Source organism: Nuphar pumila, chromosome 13, assembly GCF_984573655.1.
Source record: "Nuphar pumila chromosome 13, dmNupPumi1.hap1.1, whole genome shotgun sequence".
In the NCBI taxonomy this organism is placed as follows: domain Eukaryota; kingdom Viridiplantae; phylum Streptophyta; class Magnoliopsida; order Nymphaeales; family Nymphaeaceae; genus Nuphar; species Nuphar pumila.
In genome coordinates, this window is record NC_143261.1 from 15,076,290 (window position 1) to 15,094,944 (window position 18,655).

General features: G+C 36.8%; 1 protein-coding gene across 2 annotated transcripts in view; it reads right to left on the minus strand.

Moving 5' to 3' along the window:
• Positions 1-18,655, minus strand: part of LOC149817870 (nucleoporin (DUF3414)) — a 113,450-nt gene that overhangs the window by 78,691 nt on the left and 16,104 nt on the right. For both annotated transcript variants that reach the window (XM_089985996.1, XM_089985997.1), the window contains 12 exons: positions 18,340-18,473; positions 13,973-14,113; positions 13,706-13,863; positions 13,441-13,606; positions 13,253-13,351; positions 11,667-11,732; positions 11,509-11,568; positions 11,207-11,364; positions 10,130-10,328; positions 8,206-8,325; positions 6,857-6,942; positions 6,658-6,768 (listed from right to left, as the gene is read on the minus strand). In XM_089985996.1, the coding sequence (XP_089842122.1) occupies positions 6,658-6,768; positions 6,857-6,942; positions 8,206-8,325; positions 10,130-10,328; positions 11,207-11,364; positions 11,509-11,568; positions 11,667-11,732; positions 13,253-13,351; positions 13,441-13,606; positions 13,706-13,863; positions 13,973-14,113; positions 18,340-18,473 (1,498 nt within the window). The remainder of the gene's footprint in view (positions 1-6,657; positions 6,769-6,856; positions 6,943-8,205; positions 8,326-10,129; positions 10,329-11,206; positions 11,365-11,508; positions 11,569-11,666; positions 11,733-13,252; positions 13,352-13,440; positions 13,607-13,705; positions 13,864-13,972; positions 14,114-18,339; positions 18,474-18,655) is intronic.

The following is an 18,655-nucleotide window of genomic DNA, read 5'->3' on the forward strand; positions in this document are numbered from 1 at the left end:
AGTGATATGTGCTTATTACATGTAAATAAGGCATAATGCATGGTGTGAATTGTAATTTTACCTAATGGCCCAACTGTCCTAACCCTCCCTGCCATCTTACCTCCTGTAGTAAACACCCCTCGGGGGTTAGAAGAAGAGAAGAGGAAGGAAGCTTTGGAAAGCTAGGAGCCAAAGGCACCAAGGCGACCTGTGACTGCAGCTATTAGGTAAGTAACTGATTATAGTTTTAATAGTTAGATTTTCTTAAATTGATTTTATAAGTAGATAGTTATGGTTTCAAAAATTAATGTCAGGTTCCTTAAATTTATTTTGTAAGTATTATGGTTATGATAATTAGGATTAAGTAAAACTTTCTTGAGCTAGTTCCTCGTGATGATGCTTACAGTTTTAGATAAATTAGTTATTGCAAATAATTGAATTAAGTGATTTGTAGCTTTTGTTTTTTAATGTTTATCTTCCCTTTAATTAGGTAATTAGAAGGCAAACCTTGTAATTCAAATAATTGATTACAGCTTTCATATTTTTTAAAATTGCTTATTTTTTCAAAATCACAGTTATATTGTTATTAAATATGGTCTCACAACTTACTTCAAAACTGAATTTCTAAATTGTTTTTTGAAAAAGTTGTTGGATTTTCACAGTTGTTTCAAAAAGTAATTAACTAGCTCTTATGGATTTAATTATCCTTTTAATTGCATGCACATGTTACTTTTGGTTTTGATATTACCCTCTTTGAGTTTATTGGAAAGTTATTCAGAAAATCGGCTTTAACATTGGAAAATAAACAAAAGTTTCATCACAAATTATTTGAAAATCTTTGATTCTGAAATAATATTGCTTTATTGAATTGAAATAATTGTGATTTAAAATGTTCATTCACATAAATGCAAGTGGACCGCCGGTCGGATGCTATATAGAACCCCGACAACCTTGTGGGGTACGACCCTTATTAGATAAAGGCTATCAGTTCATTTGGCTTGTCAATGAGATTTATTGGCCCAATTGACTTGATCCTGGGAAAACCAAGTGACCCCCTTACATAATCAGTCGGAAAGGTGGAATCCCCCCATCAGTTATCAACCCATTGGAGTTTCTCAAAGGGATGTGAAATCTTTGGCCCTTTTCATATATTCCATCAATGGTGGAACCCACCAATGCTATTATTATCATCTCATTTCAAGTACAAAAGGATATATCGTTCCAAATAAAATTGGGATATATCAGCCCTTCGGATCATCATGGGATTGTAAATCAGATATAAAAGAAACTGTTTGCTAAAAGATCGATTAACTAAGTTGTATAACTACCAACATTTGAAAGCAAGTTTCCTGAGTTTGTTAAGTGATTTACAAAGTATTTTAAAATTTGTTTTATTGTCTTTTATGTGTACCACATTTTGAATAGTTGGTTTTGTTGTTCAAATGAAGTTTGCAAAAGTGATTTAAGATCTTTTATGTTGTCTTTTCGTAAATGCTTTTTCAACTCTCTTTTGGAAAACTATAGAAACCTAATTATTAAAGTTACAATTAGTTGCTTAATGAGCATTATAGCTCATTAGTTGATTATTATTGTTCCAGAGTGAAAGTTTTGATAGAAGTAGCAAATATTTTGAAAGACGCTTAAGGGATATTGCACCAAGAAAAGCATCTTAGGTTAAAGTTGAGCCGTTAGTCTACTAGTTTTCTGTATTGAAAGATCTTGTAATTGTCCCAGAACTATATTTTGGTTTGTAGTAGATATTGTAATGAATGTTGAGTTAACAGATATTGTACAAAATGCTCTGTAAATGTTCATATTTTTGCATTTATAAAGTTCTATCAAGTTAATTTAAGACCTGAAAACAGAAATGAACAGCCCGATAGTCACATCCTAAGGCATGACTAATTAGTGTCACTTGCCCACTTCGCGGATACCACACTTTCTACAATGTGGCAAATTTTGTCCCCAAACATGTTATATTACTTCAGTCTAAAACAAAAAAAATTAAGTGAAAACATTGAGGAAGTTAATAAATTCATTCAAGAGTATTCACCACAAAAATTGCTTAGAAAGATGAAGAAATATGTCAAATCCACATTTTGTAAGGACAACAAAACAACTGTAGAAACAAAGAAGGGATAAATAATGTATAACCAAAAACACCTCTTAAGTATGTCGCTCAAAAACATGAAAAAGTAGAATATCAAAAACATTGAGACTATTTTATTAACAAATTATTAGACTAGAGATGCATTTGGTTTGTCAAAAGGGCTGACGCAAAGTTGTTCTATGTCCCTCCTATTGTTCAGCATTTCCTCTGAAGTGCTCGCAGCATTGTTTAATAGGGTAACCAACTCAGATTTGTAGAACGCCTCAACCTCTATGGTGTGTGTGTCTCTCTTTAAAAATATGTCACTGGTGTATGACTCCTTGGGCTGTATCACTACAATTTAGCAGAACTTGGCTAATTTGCCTTTTCAAAAATTTTAGAGCTAGGCCTTGTGATCACTTTCAATGTAGATTGATCTGTATCGGCAGTCGAAACTATCATTTGTTGTAATCAAGGAAATCTACCAACAATCTAGATTTGTACTGACTACACAAAAACTGAATGTATCTGGCACAAAGTGGAGGACCATGTCATGACAAAGATCAAATCAAGGTTGTCTAGGTATTTGTCTCTGGTAAGGCATATAATATTGGTTAGGCATGTCATATGCTCTATTTTTACTCACCTTGGTATTTTCAAGATCTCCAAGAAGCCAGCAAAGAGGATAACAAATCTCATGTAGAACTTCATATAGAAAGGCATGCATAACAAGAGAGATGGACACTTATTAAGACGGAAGCAACTGAGCAAGTCACCATGCCACTTGAGTTTGATGGTCATGGAATAAGAAACCCGCTAGCGTACATTAATGGACTCATGCCAAATAGTGGTGAGAAACTACCACAATGCAAGAGCCCTGGACCTCGCTAATCAGGGACAAATATGGATTTGGTGAGCATCCTTGGTCCTCGTGCTGAATACTAGATGGAAACCAGGTTCTGTTATTTAGAAAGGATGGATGCCTACATTTGACCGTTTCATGTCTTTGTTGGACATCAAACTTCTTAGGCACAACATAAAACTGTGGAAAAACAAGTGGTACAGACTGGAGACATTGGCTGACTCAGCGCCTGTTCAACAAATATTGTCAAGACAAAGATATGTTTATTTGAGACTGCTATAAGATTAATGAATGCTAGTACAACCAATTTAGGAGATATTTCAAGAATGCTAGCTTCAAAACGTGGTTGGCCTTGCTGAGTATAATGTTCCCCTGGACTCCTATGAATAAAGACAAATCTTCCTCGTGAAGATGTGACCGGTCAGGAAGCTTCTCCACCTCTTCATGCTATAAGACACTTCTTATTCATGCAGGAGTGGAGTGGTTACCGAAGAAAACTATTTGAAGTTTAGGACAGTCTGAAAGAAACCTTTGGCTAACTAGTGTCTTTAGACAAAGCCAATAATAAGAAAACCTTAAGAAAAAAGGTTTGCACCATGCTAGTATTGTTATTTATGGTGCAATGATGAAGAAACCATGGACCACATGATCTAACACTACCCTTATTTCCAAAATCTATTCATATCAGCCAGGCCGGATGTCATGCTTATAGTGGAGACATGTTGGGGCCTCTACAGCTTGTCAGGAGTAAGAAATGGAAGCTAGTATGTTCTTGGTCGTTTGTACGGTTAGAAATAAATGCAAGACTTTTGGACAAAACCCAAGTCCAGGTTCAACACATGCAGCATCCAAAAGGGCATCTTGGCTTGTGCCATGAATAAATGGCCAAACAAGGATCTGGGTTGGACCAGCTCAGCAAGCATAGAGGATCTAGCAATAGTTTTCCATGAAAAAATTTGTACTATTGCACCCATTTTTTCCAATTTTCACATGTGGTGACCTATGTCACATGGGTGCGGGTGCGGGTGTGGGTGCGGGTGTGGGTGTGGGTGCGGGTGCGGCACTTTAAAAAACCTTGGGTGCGGGGGTGCAGCAGGGCAAAAATGTAAAAAATTGTATATATATTATATATATAATTTTGAAGTTTTAACAGTTAACATTGTCATAATATCATTCATCATGCATGCAATATATCAAATTAACAATCTACAATTCTATTCTACATCACAAAAACTAACACCACAATTAAATCAACCTAAATATCAATCAAATAAGCAGAAAAGAACTAAATTACATTCATCATGCATGGATTCTGTTTTGACACCAACACCTGAAATAATCACCGCAATTTTTTTTCCATTTACCTGCTATTGAAAATGGGTTCACAGTATCCCCCTGGAGCATCATATTTCCAACCACAGTGTCAGATAATCCAAAAATCAAGGGGCATTGCAGACATGCCCTTCACGATATGGATATTGGCAGTATTTTTCTTTTGTGCCTAAGATGTTTTAGGGAAGTATAACGTTTTCCTCTGCACTTTGGGCATATTCCTTAAAACCACCTGGAGGTTTTACCGATTCCAATTGCATCCTTGTATTTTATTCATCCTATACAAAGAATGTATGTATAAAAGGAAACTGAAGGTTAACATTTTTTAACATTTATTACTCTTTTCAAATGCTTAAGGGTATTGTCGTGATCTGATGTTAAAACTATATGCTAGTAGGTACACTATCAGAATATATCTGGATTGAGTCTTTTGGGGCTATCTGTCAGCTTCACTAGGTAGGTTGGAGTGGAAATTCCCTGCAAAAGAAAAAAATAATTTATACTTACATTTGTTTGTTTGGGGTTTGTTCTTCTGTTTCCCTTATTCTAGGTTTCTGTGCATTCTACATCCTGTCAAGGAGCCGACACTTTGGGCGACATGGCACTGCATTTCTTCCTACTGTATGAAATTGACAAAGGTATTTAACCAATTTCAGGGTCCATCTGCACAATTTGTGTCCTCATTTTTCCTGCGTAGACTTCTCCATCAAGAACTTTATCAACATACTGCTTTGGGTGCATCGTTCTGAAGTCACAAGCACCGACTGACGGAACCTGAAATTCAATCACTATCTTCTGATGGTTTGAGAAGAGAAATTCTCACTTATAGAGGGACAGGTACAATATGTGCTCCTCTCTTCATCATTTCAAGAGGCAGTGAGAGAGACAGAGAGAAGAGACGAAGAGCGAGTGAGAGTGAGAGACAGAGGTCGAGTGAGAGAGACAGTGAGAGTGAGAGACAGAGAGAAGAGAATTTAAGAATGAGAGACAGAGCGAGTGAGAGAGACAGAGAGAAGAGAGGCAGTGAGAGTGACGGAGAGCGAGTGAGAGTGAGAGTGAGAGAGAGAGAGCGAGTGAGAGAGAAGAGAGAGAGCAAGTACCTGAGGAGGAGAGGTCGGAAGGAATCGTCGGAGAGTGTCGGCGTCGGGATCATCATCGGCTTCAGGAGGAAAACTCGGGCAGGAGGAAAACTTAGGAGGATTAGGGCAAAAAAAAATGCCCTAATCCTCCTCCCCTCAGCCCTTTTCATCGGGCGTGTTTTTTTTGTCCAAAATTGGACACAAATGACCATGGGTGCGTTGACCGCACCCAGGGTCCGGTTGACCGCACCCACGTCGCATTGCGTCGACGCGGGTGCGGCACCCGATTGGCCGAATCCCTGTGACTTAGGTGGTGATCATTCATCACTTGTAGACTTGTAGTTCTAATTTTCTCAGATTTTAATAAAATTTTATTACTTCTCAAACAAATTATTATGAAATCGTGCCTTCAAAATTTTAAGAATTTTAAAAATAAGATCATGATTGCCCAGAGTTACCGAAAGCGCCTAGGTAAAAGGGGAAGCGCGAAACGTCGCGCTTCCGAAGCGTGAGGGGAAGCGTCCCCCTTTTTTGGGAAGTGTGCTTCCCTTTTATGGGAAGTGCGCTTCCCCCACGCTTCCCCATTTTTTTTTGCTTCCCCCCTCGCTTCCGGTTCGCTTCCTAGGTCACTTCCGAGACGGTTCGGAATTTTCTTCTAAGTGGTCCCACGCTTCCCCGCTTCCTAAATTTTTGAAAGTGCCTCGCTTCCCACTCCCGCTTCCTCGACTGGTAACTCTGTGATTGCCTAAGTTGAACATTTAACCTACCACTCCCATTTTTTCCAAGTGGCCACCTACAATGCATGTTTTTTAGTCTGAACATCAAACTCATCCTGAGAATTTTCTAAGAATAAGGAACGAACAATTGACAACTGTAACCAAATGTGAAATAAGCCCAAAGAAGACACGAGTCACTTGGTCTCCAACCACCATGGAATTAAAACATAAAGTTTTACAAGCATCTTCACAGACTTGATATTAATTCTCCACATCAACCCAAACCATCTAACTTCACATTTTGGAGCAGTTGTGAGAATATCACAGTTGGATAGCACTTAAAGCTTAATTTGGAATATTTGGTATGTTATTTTGAAGTGCCTGCTGCCCTAGATTATCCCTGGTATCCCATACAAACACCCAACCGCTTGGGCTTCACTATTTCTTCTTAACTTTTTTTAATACAAGACAACATATTCCTGTCTATCAACTTAACATTGACTAAATAAAACCATGAGAACTGAAGTAAATAGCAAAAGGGAAAAATCAAGGCACTATAAGGCACGCAGAAAAGGATAGAAAAAGTCAAGTAAACCTTACCACTTTAGCAACTTTGTCATAATTGTGATAGACAATGACAGAATAGAAACATTTCTAACTCTGCAAACAAGATCGTGGAGCATGGTGCAGATAATTTTCACCAGATCAACCCTTGAAAAGTTCAAAAAAAAAAAGACTGCTTATAGTGATTATAAATAAGAGAACAAACTGCAAAATGTGTACCTTAAACTTCTCATACCTAATATTTTTATCCAAATGCCCATCCATATGAGCTGCTTGAACTGGTATAGACTTTTCTATCTCCATTAAAGCAACAGCAACAGCCTAGAACACATCCAGTAACACAAGTAGTAACATGCAGATAATAAAAGAAAACTTAAGGAATGCATTTGCAAGGCTACCAGAGGCTGTAGACCAATTCAGAAGCATAAATTCAAAAGGAATGTACTAAGCCAGTCAATCCAGAGAAAATGTTTAACAAACATGTAAAATATTAGAAGCACAACTTACAAACACTATCTGCATAAAATGCATACAATATGAAGCACAGACAATGTGATGAGAAAGAAGAATAGGGAAAGCAAGGAAAACCAAGAAGATGTTGAGAATAATTGGGATAGATGAGGGAGAAATGTCAACCTTTTTTATATGCATAAAGTGGTGTTTTCATCCATTCAGGTGTTTGATGAACACACATACACGCAGACCTACATACTCTTATCAGAAAAACATACATAAATACATACATATAACCATGCCTCCATACCCATAATTCTAGTGACCTATCCACACCACCATTCTTTCCCACACCCATTCGTACGGTGTTGGGGCCTAGCCACCTAAGAGAGAATGACGCCCAGCCGTATGGTTCATCCCAAACAGCTTAAATCCCTCGGCTGACCCTCTCACCCACCAGGGAGCCTGCTGCTCCTGCCTTGCAGAAAGGAACACGCATCCCAGGGATCAAACTCTCAACGTCATTCAGTTTAAATACAAGTTGACCCACCTGGCCAGGTGTGGGGAGCCCTTGTGGGCAAGAAACCAAAACCTTATCAACATAAGTAATCAGTAAACGATGGAAACATGCCCTTGCAAAGGCTCATATGAACAAAACTTTCTTTCATAAACAATGCGCTAAAGAAAAAACTACAGGCAAATAGCTAAAGCGGATTTATGAAAGAGAAAATAACAATTAAAAGGATAGCTTCCAAATAATGATCAACAAAGAAATAAAAAGGGAAAGCGAGTCTAAGATCACAGATAAGTTTAATGACAACAAAATTAAATAAGGTCATATGATGAAATTAGAAATTATCACAGCACCACATGATGAAACCAACCTTTAAGAATTTTGTCCCTAGAGACTAGCATTTTAGCTCATTAGTGAAGGTTCAATTCGGTATATGCTGCTGCATCAACTTCTAATTTCATTATATGGCCTTATACAATTGTGTTGTGGGGTGTGTATATGTGTCTGCTAGAGTGAGAGATGACAAAACTAGCCTTTCAGATCACTGGTAAAGATTGGTTCACACACACACACACACATGCATGCACATACACATGTACGGACACATAATGTAATACCTTGTTAGAAGAGACTAAACGACAAAGAAGGTCCAAGATAGCAAAAGCTTCCTCGTAATCTTCCATATGCAATACACCAGCCAACCGTAAAAGCAATACCAACATTCCAGACTGCATAACCTGTAGCGAAAAAGACAAATAGAAATAGAGATTAATCCAGTAAGAAAGTTATCAAATAAAAACATTCAGATGCAAAAGATTAAGAAGACATCACCATCAAATCTGCATGGATTACAATCCAGATATAATTATCCAAATGGCATATAAAAGACCAGAAACTATCAAACATAGCATCATACTCTAGAAGCAAATAAAATATCATGCTGAGGATGATTTTTTGACTTTTTCTCTTTCCAGTGAAGAAAAAATAGTGTGCACCACCTCATACTATACTAGCATCAATCTTAGCTCCATATAGTGAGACAAGGAACACAACCTGGAAACATGGTTAGAAAGACATAACTAAGACCTCAAACTGTCACAATGTTCATCAACCACAGGACTTCCAATGGCTGCTGTGTAATCTACTTTAAGCCACTACCACACTTTCTCAATTAAAGAAACACTAGCAGATACTGAAGTTTCAATTTTAAGATCAGCAAATTCATCTTTAACATGGTAGGCCTTTAGCAGGTAACTTTGCCCAGTCATTGATGAACAGCATTCCACAGTTCTCATGTACATTTAAGAACTTGTTAGATGGTGTAGCTGTGATACATGCATTGACCCATATCATTCTTTCCGAGATAATGAATTATGAAATTTCAAACAATGATCTACTTAGTCTTAGATCATTGTTTCCTAGTCTATAGTTTCTTCCCTTAAGAAAACCCCATTTGGTGGTATTATGAATCTACTTAGTCTTGGATGCAGTTGGTTGGTTACAAGGAAAGGGATGATCTGCTTCTCTTCGTAGGACACAAAATCAGAAGAGCAAGCTTCTCAATCACAATTTGACAGATAAGAAGGATTCACGAAAGAGAAAGAAGCCATATTCAAATAACCAGGAAGAGAAAATCGAAGTATACACAAGAACTATATGCACCAAGAAAAGGAAGAGAAAAATTAACAATTTTTTTAATTCTTTGAGAGCCAATAATAATTGAACTGTGGTAGTCAACAACTTGTTTTGGCAGTTGAGAAAGAAAGCCAAAGAAAAACGACAATGAGGAGGAAAAGTCAAAGATGAATGTAGAAAGATAAACTAATCTGGGACATACCCCTTGCTCCACTCTAATACCATGTTAAGGCAACTGTCAAAGGAAGTTCTCACGTAGTCAAGGAAACTGCCGAATACATTAAGTTTGGATGTCCTACAGGTACATGTACATAAGCATGTATGCATGCATACATACATATATATGTGTGTCTATATCCTAAATAATTTCATAAATATTTATATCATTACTAGAGGATACATTTTTACCAATATAAATTTCTGTTGCAACAAATTACAATAACACAGATATATCAAAGTACAAAATACACCCTTTTACATATGTCAACACAGGTCTGCTCCAAAGAAGGCAGCATACAAGAAGATTTTTTACACCCAGCAAAATCAGATAATGTCCACCATTCTTAGAAAACCTCAGCATCTGGTCATCCCAAACCATCACTTTATCCACCACCAATAAGCAAGTACCTGATGTTGAACATATGGAAGAAAATATGGAAAATGGCGCTCCATTGAAGTAGCAAAAGCCATAGAAATTAAAAAATCAAAGAGGGAGAGAGAGAGAGAGAGAGTAATCAAAAACTCCCTCCAACAAAAGCAGAATTCATGCAAAACATGTTGTCAACTTACTCTATCAACTAAAATAAGAAAATAAACATGACCAGCAACATATGCAGGCAAATGTGTGGAAGACGTAACTTATGAGAAGTTGCAAAAAGACTCATGTGAGAGCAAGAAATTACAGACCTCCCAGCGAATTAAACCAACATTGCCATTCACAACTTTAACAACATGCCCCAAGGTTCCACTAGGAATAACAAGCCCTTCAATACGAGGAACAGGAATTGGGTGCTGTGTCTGAAGGGACTGGAATTTTTCCGGAGTAGAATCAGCCGGTATCTCAAACTCCACTGTTAGAGAGACCATTTTATATAGATAGTGATAGCTGTAATCAAAATGAATGAAGATAAACATGAATTCAATGCCCATATTATACATATATACATATACATACATACACACAGACGTGTGTGTGTGTATATATATAGAGAGAGAGAGAGAGGTCACATAGACACTCCATGAGTACCGAATCCTCTTACATATGATTCAACATGAAAGCCCTATAAAAATTGCCCCACATCCACAGCCATATCCATGCAACAAAGATTAGGTTTGAATGTAGCTTTTAATTTGTTTATTAAATTCCAAAATTATTTCAAAATCATTCACATACTGAAAGCACCTCACTACCAAGTTGTCATAAATACATCTGTATGAATATTTAGTAAAGGAGTTCAAAGCACTGTCATAACAATTCTAAAACATTCGCAACATTAGCATGGTTCAACAAAAGACAATTGGAAAGGAAAAGTTTGTAATATTTTCAAAATAGCAACATTTTAAAAAGTGTTACAATATTATTGCAAAATCAACGTTGCATTTCCAAAACATTTTCAATTTTCTATTTTCCATTTGAATATGATTTTGCTTATATTTATCTTTTTAGTTTTTTTAAAGTGTTCTACCTTTCAACTTACATTTTGTAAAAAATGAAACATACTAAAACCTACTCCTTTCTTCTTTAATTTTTACATTTTCCTTTTGAAAATGTTGAGACTTTCACAAGATTTATCAAAAAAACTTGATATCCCAAAATTTCCCGTGCCAAGATATAACTGAGACCAATACACGTGAACATGGTTAAGAGGCATAAACTAGAGGGAAAACAAAACCAGCTAAGCAATGCAAAGTGGGAAACATACAGAGACGAACATATAGATGAGCTCCACGAACTAGACAAAAAAAAGTCTCAAAAGTACTCACACACATTGGGCAGGCCATGCACCTTCACAAAGTGCAGATAATAAGTGAACAAACTTTGTAATATGTTGAGGAAATTCTTCTTGTAAAGACAATAGGAGGCACCGGATAGGGCCGTCAACAAAACTATCCTTGTCCCAGAATTGCATACAAAGTGCCTCCTGGAACAATTTTAAAGCCAAGCATAAAAAGAAAACATCCATAAGAGCATGAACATGAATATATATATATATATATCCCCAACACGGAAAAGCCATGAAACTCATACAAGCCACAAAGAAGTCAGATAAAATAATAAACTTTACCTGTCCACGATAAATTTCACAAAGGACATCAACTACTATATTTCGAGCACTGTCCTCCAACTGCAAGAAAATTGTGAAAAAAAACACAAGAAAAGGAATGTTACCGAATTGTAAATCAGTTAAAAAGCACAGAAGAACAAAGGTATCAGAACTATTACATCGTATGAAGCAATAAATGCGGAAATGCAAGTTTTTAACACGCTTCGGTAACCAGTAACAACAGCCTGCATCCAAACTCAAAGTAAATTAGTTTAATTCCAATAAAAAGTTCCCACTTTTCACGTGATAAAATAGACCATAGATTAAGCTTAATGAGGATCCAACAAAAATGTTGTCAAACAGTGGAAAGATGAGGAAGAGCCTCAAATGAAATGGTTTTGCCCACAACAGTGTAATAAGATGAATTTATCTCAACCAAGGACATTCACTGTAACCTTAATCACTAATATCATTGTCGGCAAGGTTTTCCTCAGGTGTTTTTTTAAGTCATTTTTTCTTGAAAAAATATCAGAAATTTTAATTTTTGAAAAATATATAATAGGTTTTATAACATTTTCATGCAAAATATAAAAAATAATTAGAAAAGTTTTTAAAATATAAAAGAAAAAAATAGACACTTAAAGCATATAAAAAAAGTTGTTTTTGAAAATCTCCAGAAAACACCACAATAATAATGTGATATTTTATTTTTTAGCAATATTTTGAAAATATTGGGAAAATTTTAGGAAAATATCTGCTGACCTTGCAATATCAATATCTCGATATTTTCAAAATATCGGCAATATCAGTGACTGACTGTAACCAATTCAAGTCAGAGCATTAATGTCACGAAATGTCCATGCATAAACATCATTTTAGAGAAACAGCAGCCCACCAGGATAGATGAAGCACTATTCAAGGTCTAAATGATTCCAGTGAATCTTGCCAAAGCTGCACCAAGACAGATCGATTCACCCTTTTCCTAAATAGTACATCCACCCACAAGCCTGAACCCAGAATCATTCCAAAAGAAAATCTAAGCATCCAAAGGGGCAGGGTTTTTTTCAGCTACTTTACTGTAGTAGTAGATTTGCTCAAAGCATGTCATTCTAGTGAATCACTATACAAAGTATACAGGCCATATTAATGTTTTATCAATCTTAACATGTCTTCCGACGGAACACCATAGATGAAAAATGCATACAAATGGGTAAGCTGATTTGTATGAACCAGATATTTCCAATACCTAATTCAAGATGATACAAAAAAACAATCATGAACTAAGCACGTAAACACAATGAACACATATATAGAGGTAGGAGTTTAAATAGGCTGTGTAGACCAAAAAACAAATTACTCCAACTCAACCTGATTTCAGTAGGCCAATTAGTCGGATCAGATCCAAAACTTTAGACCAATTTTAAAAAGTGGATGGTTCTTCGATATGAAATTTTAGGACTAGAACTAGTTTCTACACAACATCCTAATCCAACTGGTTATTTTCATTATGCACTCACACTGACCCGAAACCAAACCTCACTGAACCAATTACACCCGTACATTTAATGACCAGCAACAACAAGGACCTGAACCATAGAAAAATTATGTGAATTTATATTTGGACCCATCTAAACATACACATGCATGCACACGGACACACACATTGCAAGAATGATCTAGAAATTAGAATTTAAATGGGTCACAAACAAAATATTGGAAGAGTGATTTAGAAATTAGAATTTAAATCAAACATGAAGCAACTTACATCTGAGTCCTTCAGCATGTTACTGCATAAAATTTCAAGGAAGAATTCCAGAGGTGCAGCCTCAAAGGCTTGACGCACATAACCAATATGATCAATGTCCTGGGAAAGATAAGTCAATAAGTATAGATGAAAGATGAAATAATGGCAATTATTAAAAGTATGGACCAGCTGTCATCCCACAACCACACCAGGATTGGCAAAGAGTCCCCATCTGGAAGCGACGAAACAAGGCAAAGAAAAATAGCCCAAGCAAGGAATAAAGGTCCTGCTTCTACAGTTTCAGCTGGATTTAAGCTTGAAATGATGGCATCCATCTCGCGCAGTTCACTGAAAGAAAATGCAGAATGCCCCTGCCTAAAAAGCATGACATGAAATCCACCAAGTTACATGTGTGAATAGATGAGGGGGATTAAAAGTGAAAATTAACAACAGCAATTAGCAAATTAAAACAACCTGAATGGCACTTCATTGTGAACCATTTGAAGAAGGTTATCAAGCTCTAAAGCTTCCACAAGAACGAGAAAGAGATGAACTTTTACATAAAATAAAGATTCTGCTGCTTCGGTTGATACAGCTAGCTTTCCAACATTTTGTGATCCAGCTAAAATATCCTAAAAAAATCAAAGATCTCTAGATCTTAAAGAGAAGACCCACAGGAAGTACCATAAGATGGGGAAAATGAAAATTATAACCAGGGGACATCAGAATTGGCCAAGTTACCCTGAAAAGTAAGCATAATCTCTTCCATCTTTCAGCTGTGCACTCACAAAAGGGCTCATAGTATAAGAGGAAAAAGATGTCCAAAATGAGGCAATCTTCAGCTAAAGTCTCCTCAGCCCACAAGTTGACAAACTCTACAGCCTGACGTTAATATGAAGCAACTTTACACATCAGATATTTCATGAAGTAAAAAGGAAATCAGATGATTCATGTAAACTAAAATGAACAGAAAACTGACAGGATATCAGGAAGAGCGAAAAAAAAGTGTCATACTGAACACCTAAACCAGGATATAGTGACTCTATCAGGGCCATTTGTAATACATGTAAAGAAAAAAAGGGCAATGCTGATTCACATTAGCTTCAGAAAAGAGAATCAAGAAGCAAGCAATGCATATTAATGCAGCAAAAGATAAAAATGTCCCAGATACACATACTCAAGAATAAGAATTGCATCAACTTTGTAAAATATATGCACATTCAGTTAATGGTAGTTGAATACAGATTACAGACAATACATAAATCAATCAATCCCTTGGGGATGCAATCTACACAGCTTGTGGTCTATGTCACAGGGATTTGGTCAACCAGGTGCCGCACCCACGTCGACGTGACACGGGTGCGGCACCCGATGCGGTCAATCTGACCCTGGGTGCGGTCAACGCATCCAGGGTCATATATGTCCAAATTTTGGACTTTAAAAAAAAATCGCCCGATGAAATGGGCTTGAGGATTAGGGCAAAACAGTGTTGCCCTCTCTCCTCTGTCTCCCGACACCAACCCTGCGAGCTTGACGCTGTGATCCTGAGTTGCGACACTCTGACGCCGGCAACGCCTACCAGCTGCTACTGTCCAGTGAGTGCAACGCTTCCTCTCCATCTCCAAGGTACGCATCCTCTCTCTCATTCTCTCCTTCAATCTCGCTCTCCACTCGTCTCTCAATCTCTCGGCTACCTCTCTCTATATTGTTCCCCTTTTTCGTGCCTCTCTCTCTCTCAACTCAATCTCTTCCCCCCTGTGTAACTCTCTCTCTCTCTCTCAATCTCGGCTAAACACTATTGTTGCCCATAAATATAAAAAATATTTTATATATAATTTTTTATATTTTTGCCCTCCCGCACCCCCACACCCAAGTTTTTTTAAAATGCCGCATCGCCACACCCGCACCCATACCCATGTGACATAGTTTGTGGTGTTTCAACCTTTTTAGGAAATAATAGAAAACTAAAAAGATTTTGAAAAAACTGCTGTATAGAATTACAGGTGGAGACAACTAGAGGTGTTCAATTCTCAACGTGAAGTAGTGAAACGTCATAATTAGTAATGTTATTGATCCTGCAAACTCTCAGTAAGAACTTGTCAAGAAGAGTGTGATATTGATGAAGCATCAGCAAGATGAAATATAGACAAAAATATTAATCTCTCTCGAATGGGTCCTTAATATAATGTCCATCCATCTCTGCCATATGCACGAAATGCCACATTACTGGTCATATAGATGTATCAAAAAAAAAATTAAGGTGGTGGTGTCAACTAGATGGCTATGCTTGAAACATGTCTCTTTTGATGGTTGTGAAGGCTACAACCCAGTACACCACCATAACCTATGGTAGAAACACAACAGAGCCTCTCACAGAACAAAAAAATCAAAGAATTGTAGGGGAACATGGAAATGCTACTTTTGAAGCACCTGCACACTCCAACATATCATACACTGAAAGGAAAGATGCCATGTGCATGGTAGTCAGTTACATGCTTGGACTTTCTTATAATATCCATCTGAAATGTCCAGGTATTTTGATACTTAAATAACCAAGAGAGTCGACAAGCTATTCTGAAATGTGTCTTGGAGAAGTCAGCATTTACCCGGTGCATTTTTTTCATTGACCTACTAATGAGTATAATTTGATCAACATAAACAGCAGGATTGCTATTTCATGCTTTTAAACAGTAATGACAATGACTGTTCAAATCTAACAACATTGATTACTGTTGAAAGGCATTGACATCATACAGTAGATTTTTTTCCCTGGCACCAAACAGTCAATGATTATATCAGTCGATATACAGATCCCTTTATTCAGAAGCTTCTAGCCTTGGGGCCAAACTAGATATTGAGGGCTGCTCTTATCATATGAAGAGTTTCCAAAAAAAACACGAAAGTTAGAATATTGGAACAAACAAAAAGACCAATCCCCTAGTCAGATACCTTTTCATTTAAACATATATTCAGGTACAAGATACAACCAACAGCATCAAAAAGAAAATAGGTACAAACTTCAGGCAAAGAATAATCACAGAATGCCAACCGTAATAATAACAGATAACAGGTGAATCCCTAACAACATTGGAACAAACAAAAAGACCAATACCTTTTCATTAAACATTCTATATGAATGATCAATATAGAATGAAGGAGCATGAAGATTAAAAGAAAGATGCAGATCAGACAGAAAAGGGCTGACATAGCAACGACATCAGCTGTTGTGCAACTGACATCTCCAGCTGTACGGCAGGGTACCCAGTTGGCAGTAATGGATTGCCGGTTCAAACTAGCAATCATCCAGAAAGATAGGGCACGAAGATAATAGGAAGAAAAGAAAAGAAGAAAGAAAAGAGAGAAATAGAGAAAAAAGAAGGATGACGAAATAGAAGAAAACAACGGAAACAAAGAGGGAAGAAGAATATCAAAAGATGTAAGCCATAGAAACATTTCCAACACAATCAATGGAGGCTAGGAACATGACCCTGATACAACATAACCGGCATCTACCAGCTGAGAGAAGGAGAAACTGCAGAGAATATGGCCCTTTGTTTCCTCCCAGGTGAGGGACAAAAACCTGTACTTCCCTATTATTTTGTATAAAACCAAATAGGGGGACAAAAACCTGTGTTTCCCAATTATTTTGTATAAAACCGAATAGGTAACTTACAAAGAAAGACAAGATTACATAAAGAATTACAAAAGAGCCATTAAATACACATCAGAATGGTAAACATAACAGAATATGTTATTAGACATACCCAAACTGGGAGACAAAAAAAATTGTGAAAATGCCCCTGTTGGGAAGAAGACCAAAATACCCCTTACCAGCCCAACACTTTGCAATCATATGTTCACTGTACAATTAAACAGGCAAGGCTTAATAGAGCTTGACATCACATCAAGTTTAACCAATTGTTCAGACTTGATTCATGCAAACAAGTCAAGAAATCCAGCATGCCAGTTTTCTATTTTTCTGCTCTCTATGTCCCTAAGAAAGTCCTTAAAAATGTCGAGTAATGACTAACTCCCCTAGGGGGTTCAGAAGGTGAAACTTTATGTTCGACAAGTATGTTGTGATATAGAGACAACAAGAATCAATAATGGAAATACTTTAAGTAGAAGCTTCCCCTTTAACAATGACCAATGGGATGATCAGGAGTCAAGCCTTGGAAAAGACTATGCAGGCAAAGATCAATGAAGCGGAATATCGGATCAACATGAGAAAGTAATATACTATGTAGAAATAACGGAGCTGATCAAGGATAATAATTGCAAAATATTTTTGTTATAATATGGCCATAACTACGCCATAAGATTCTGACAGGGTACTTTACAAAGACCCTGGCAGAGTTGTTTCACAAGGTGTTTTTGCTGCCGCGTAATCCATTTACTCTGCAAATACTTGCTGGGACTGCAGGAAACAGGGTTTATTGCCTCCAGTACTTTACAATTCTGATGGACAAAGAGTTGGCTTGACACACATTGGAAAATCAGATATGGCTATGTATCTTGTATGTAGAATTTGGAGAATATATCTGCATCTTATTGCTAATCTTATGGCTAATTGTCAGCAATTCCAACGAAATGATGCAAACAAGAGCTTTGAGTAATGTTATAAGCTTTGTCACTTTGCCAAGATTTCTTGCAATCATCTGTTCACATCACGTGCTTCCTGAGAAACCATCACAAATGTGTTTTGACTGTTGCAACTTGGTGATAATAAATACTATTTAACAAAACTAAAAACCATAGTAGAACGAGGTTGAAAGTGGATTACAATATTTCAGCTGAAGTCTTTTCCATGTGCAAGACTACAAAAATTTGATGTTGAAAGATTTATCATGCTGTAACTCATTTTCATTTATTTTGTCATGCCTTTTTTTTCTTTCTATTACTCGATATGCTTGTAACCATGTATCATCTTTCAAACCAAACAGTAAATTACCCAAGTCATGAAGTGAAAACCAAAAAGTTCAGCTTACTTTTTCCAACAAAAAAAAACAGTATTGAGAACCAAAGATAACATCTTATACAAGACAGACACCTTTTCAAAGGTCACTGATTAATTATGATGATTAGCCAAACTTTAGCACAGTTCATACCATAGATTCAGGATGTTTCGATGAAAGGAGTTGCACAAAAGTGGAAAAAATATTTTCTTCCAAGCCATCACGAATTAGCTGCTGAACTAACTCCACAAAAATTGATCTTTCCTGTAAGTCAAAAGGTACAGACACTACCAGAAACAAAATAATTAGAAAAAAAGTGAACACATTAACTGATGAAATAAAAAGAATCAACAGTTACAAGCCAGATAGCATTAACAGTCAAAGTGTATTGACACATGCATTAGAAATATCAGGGCATAGCATTTCAGTAAAAATATGCTCTTGCAATTACTAGAGGAATGGAACTGTT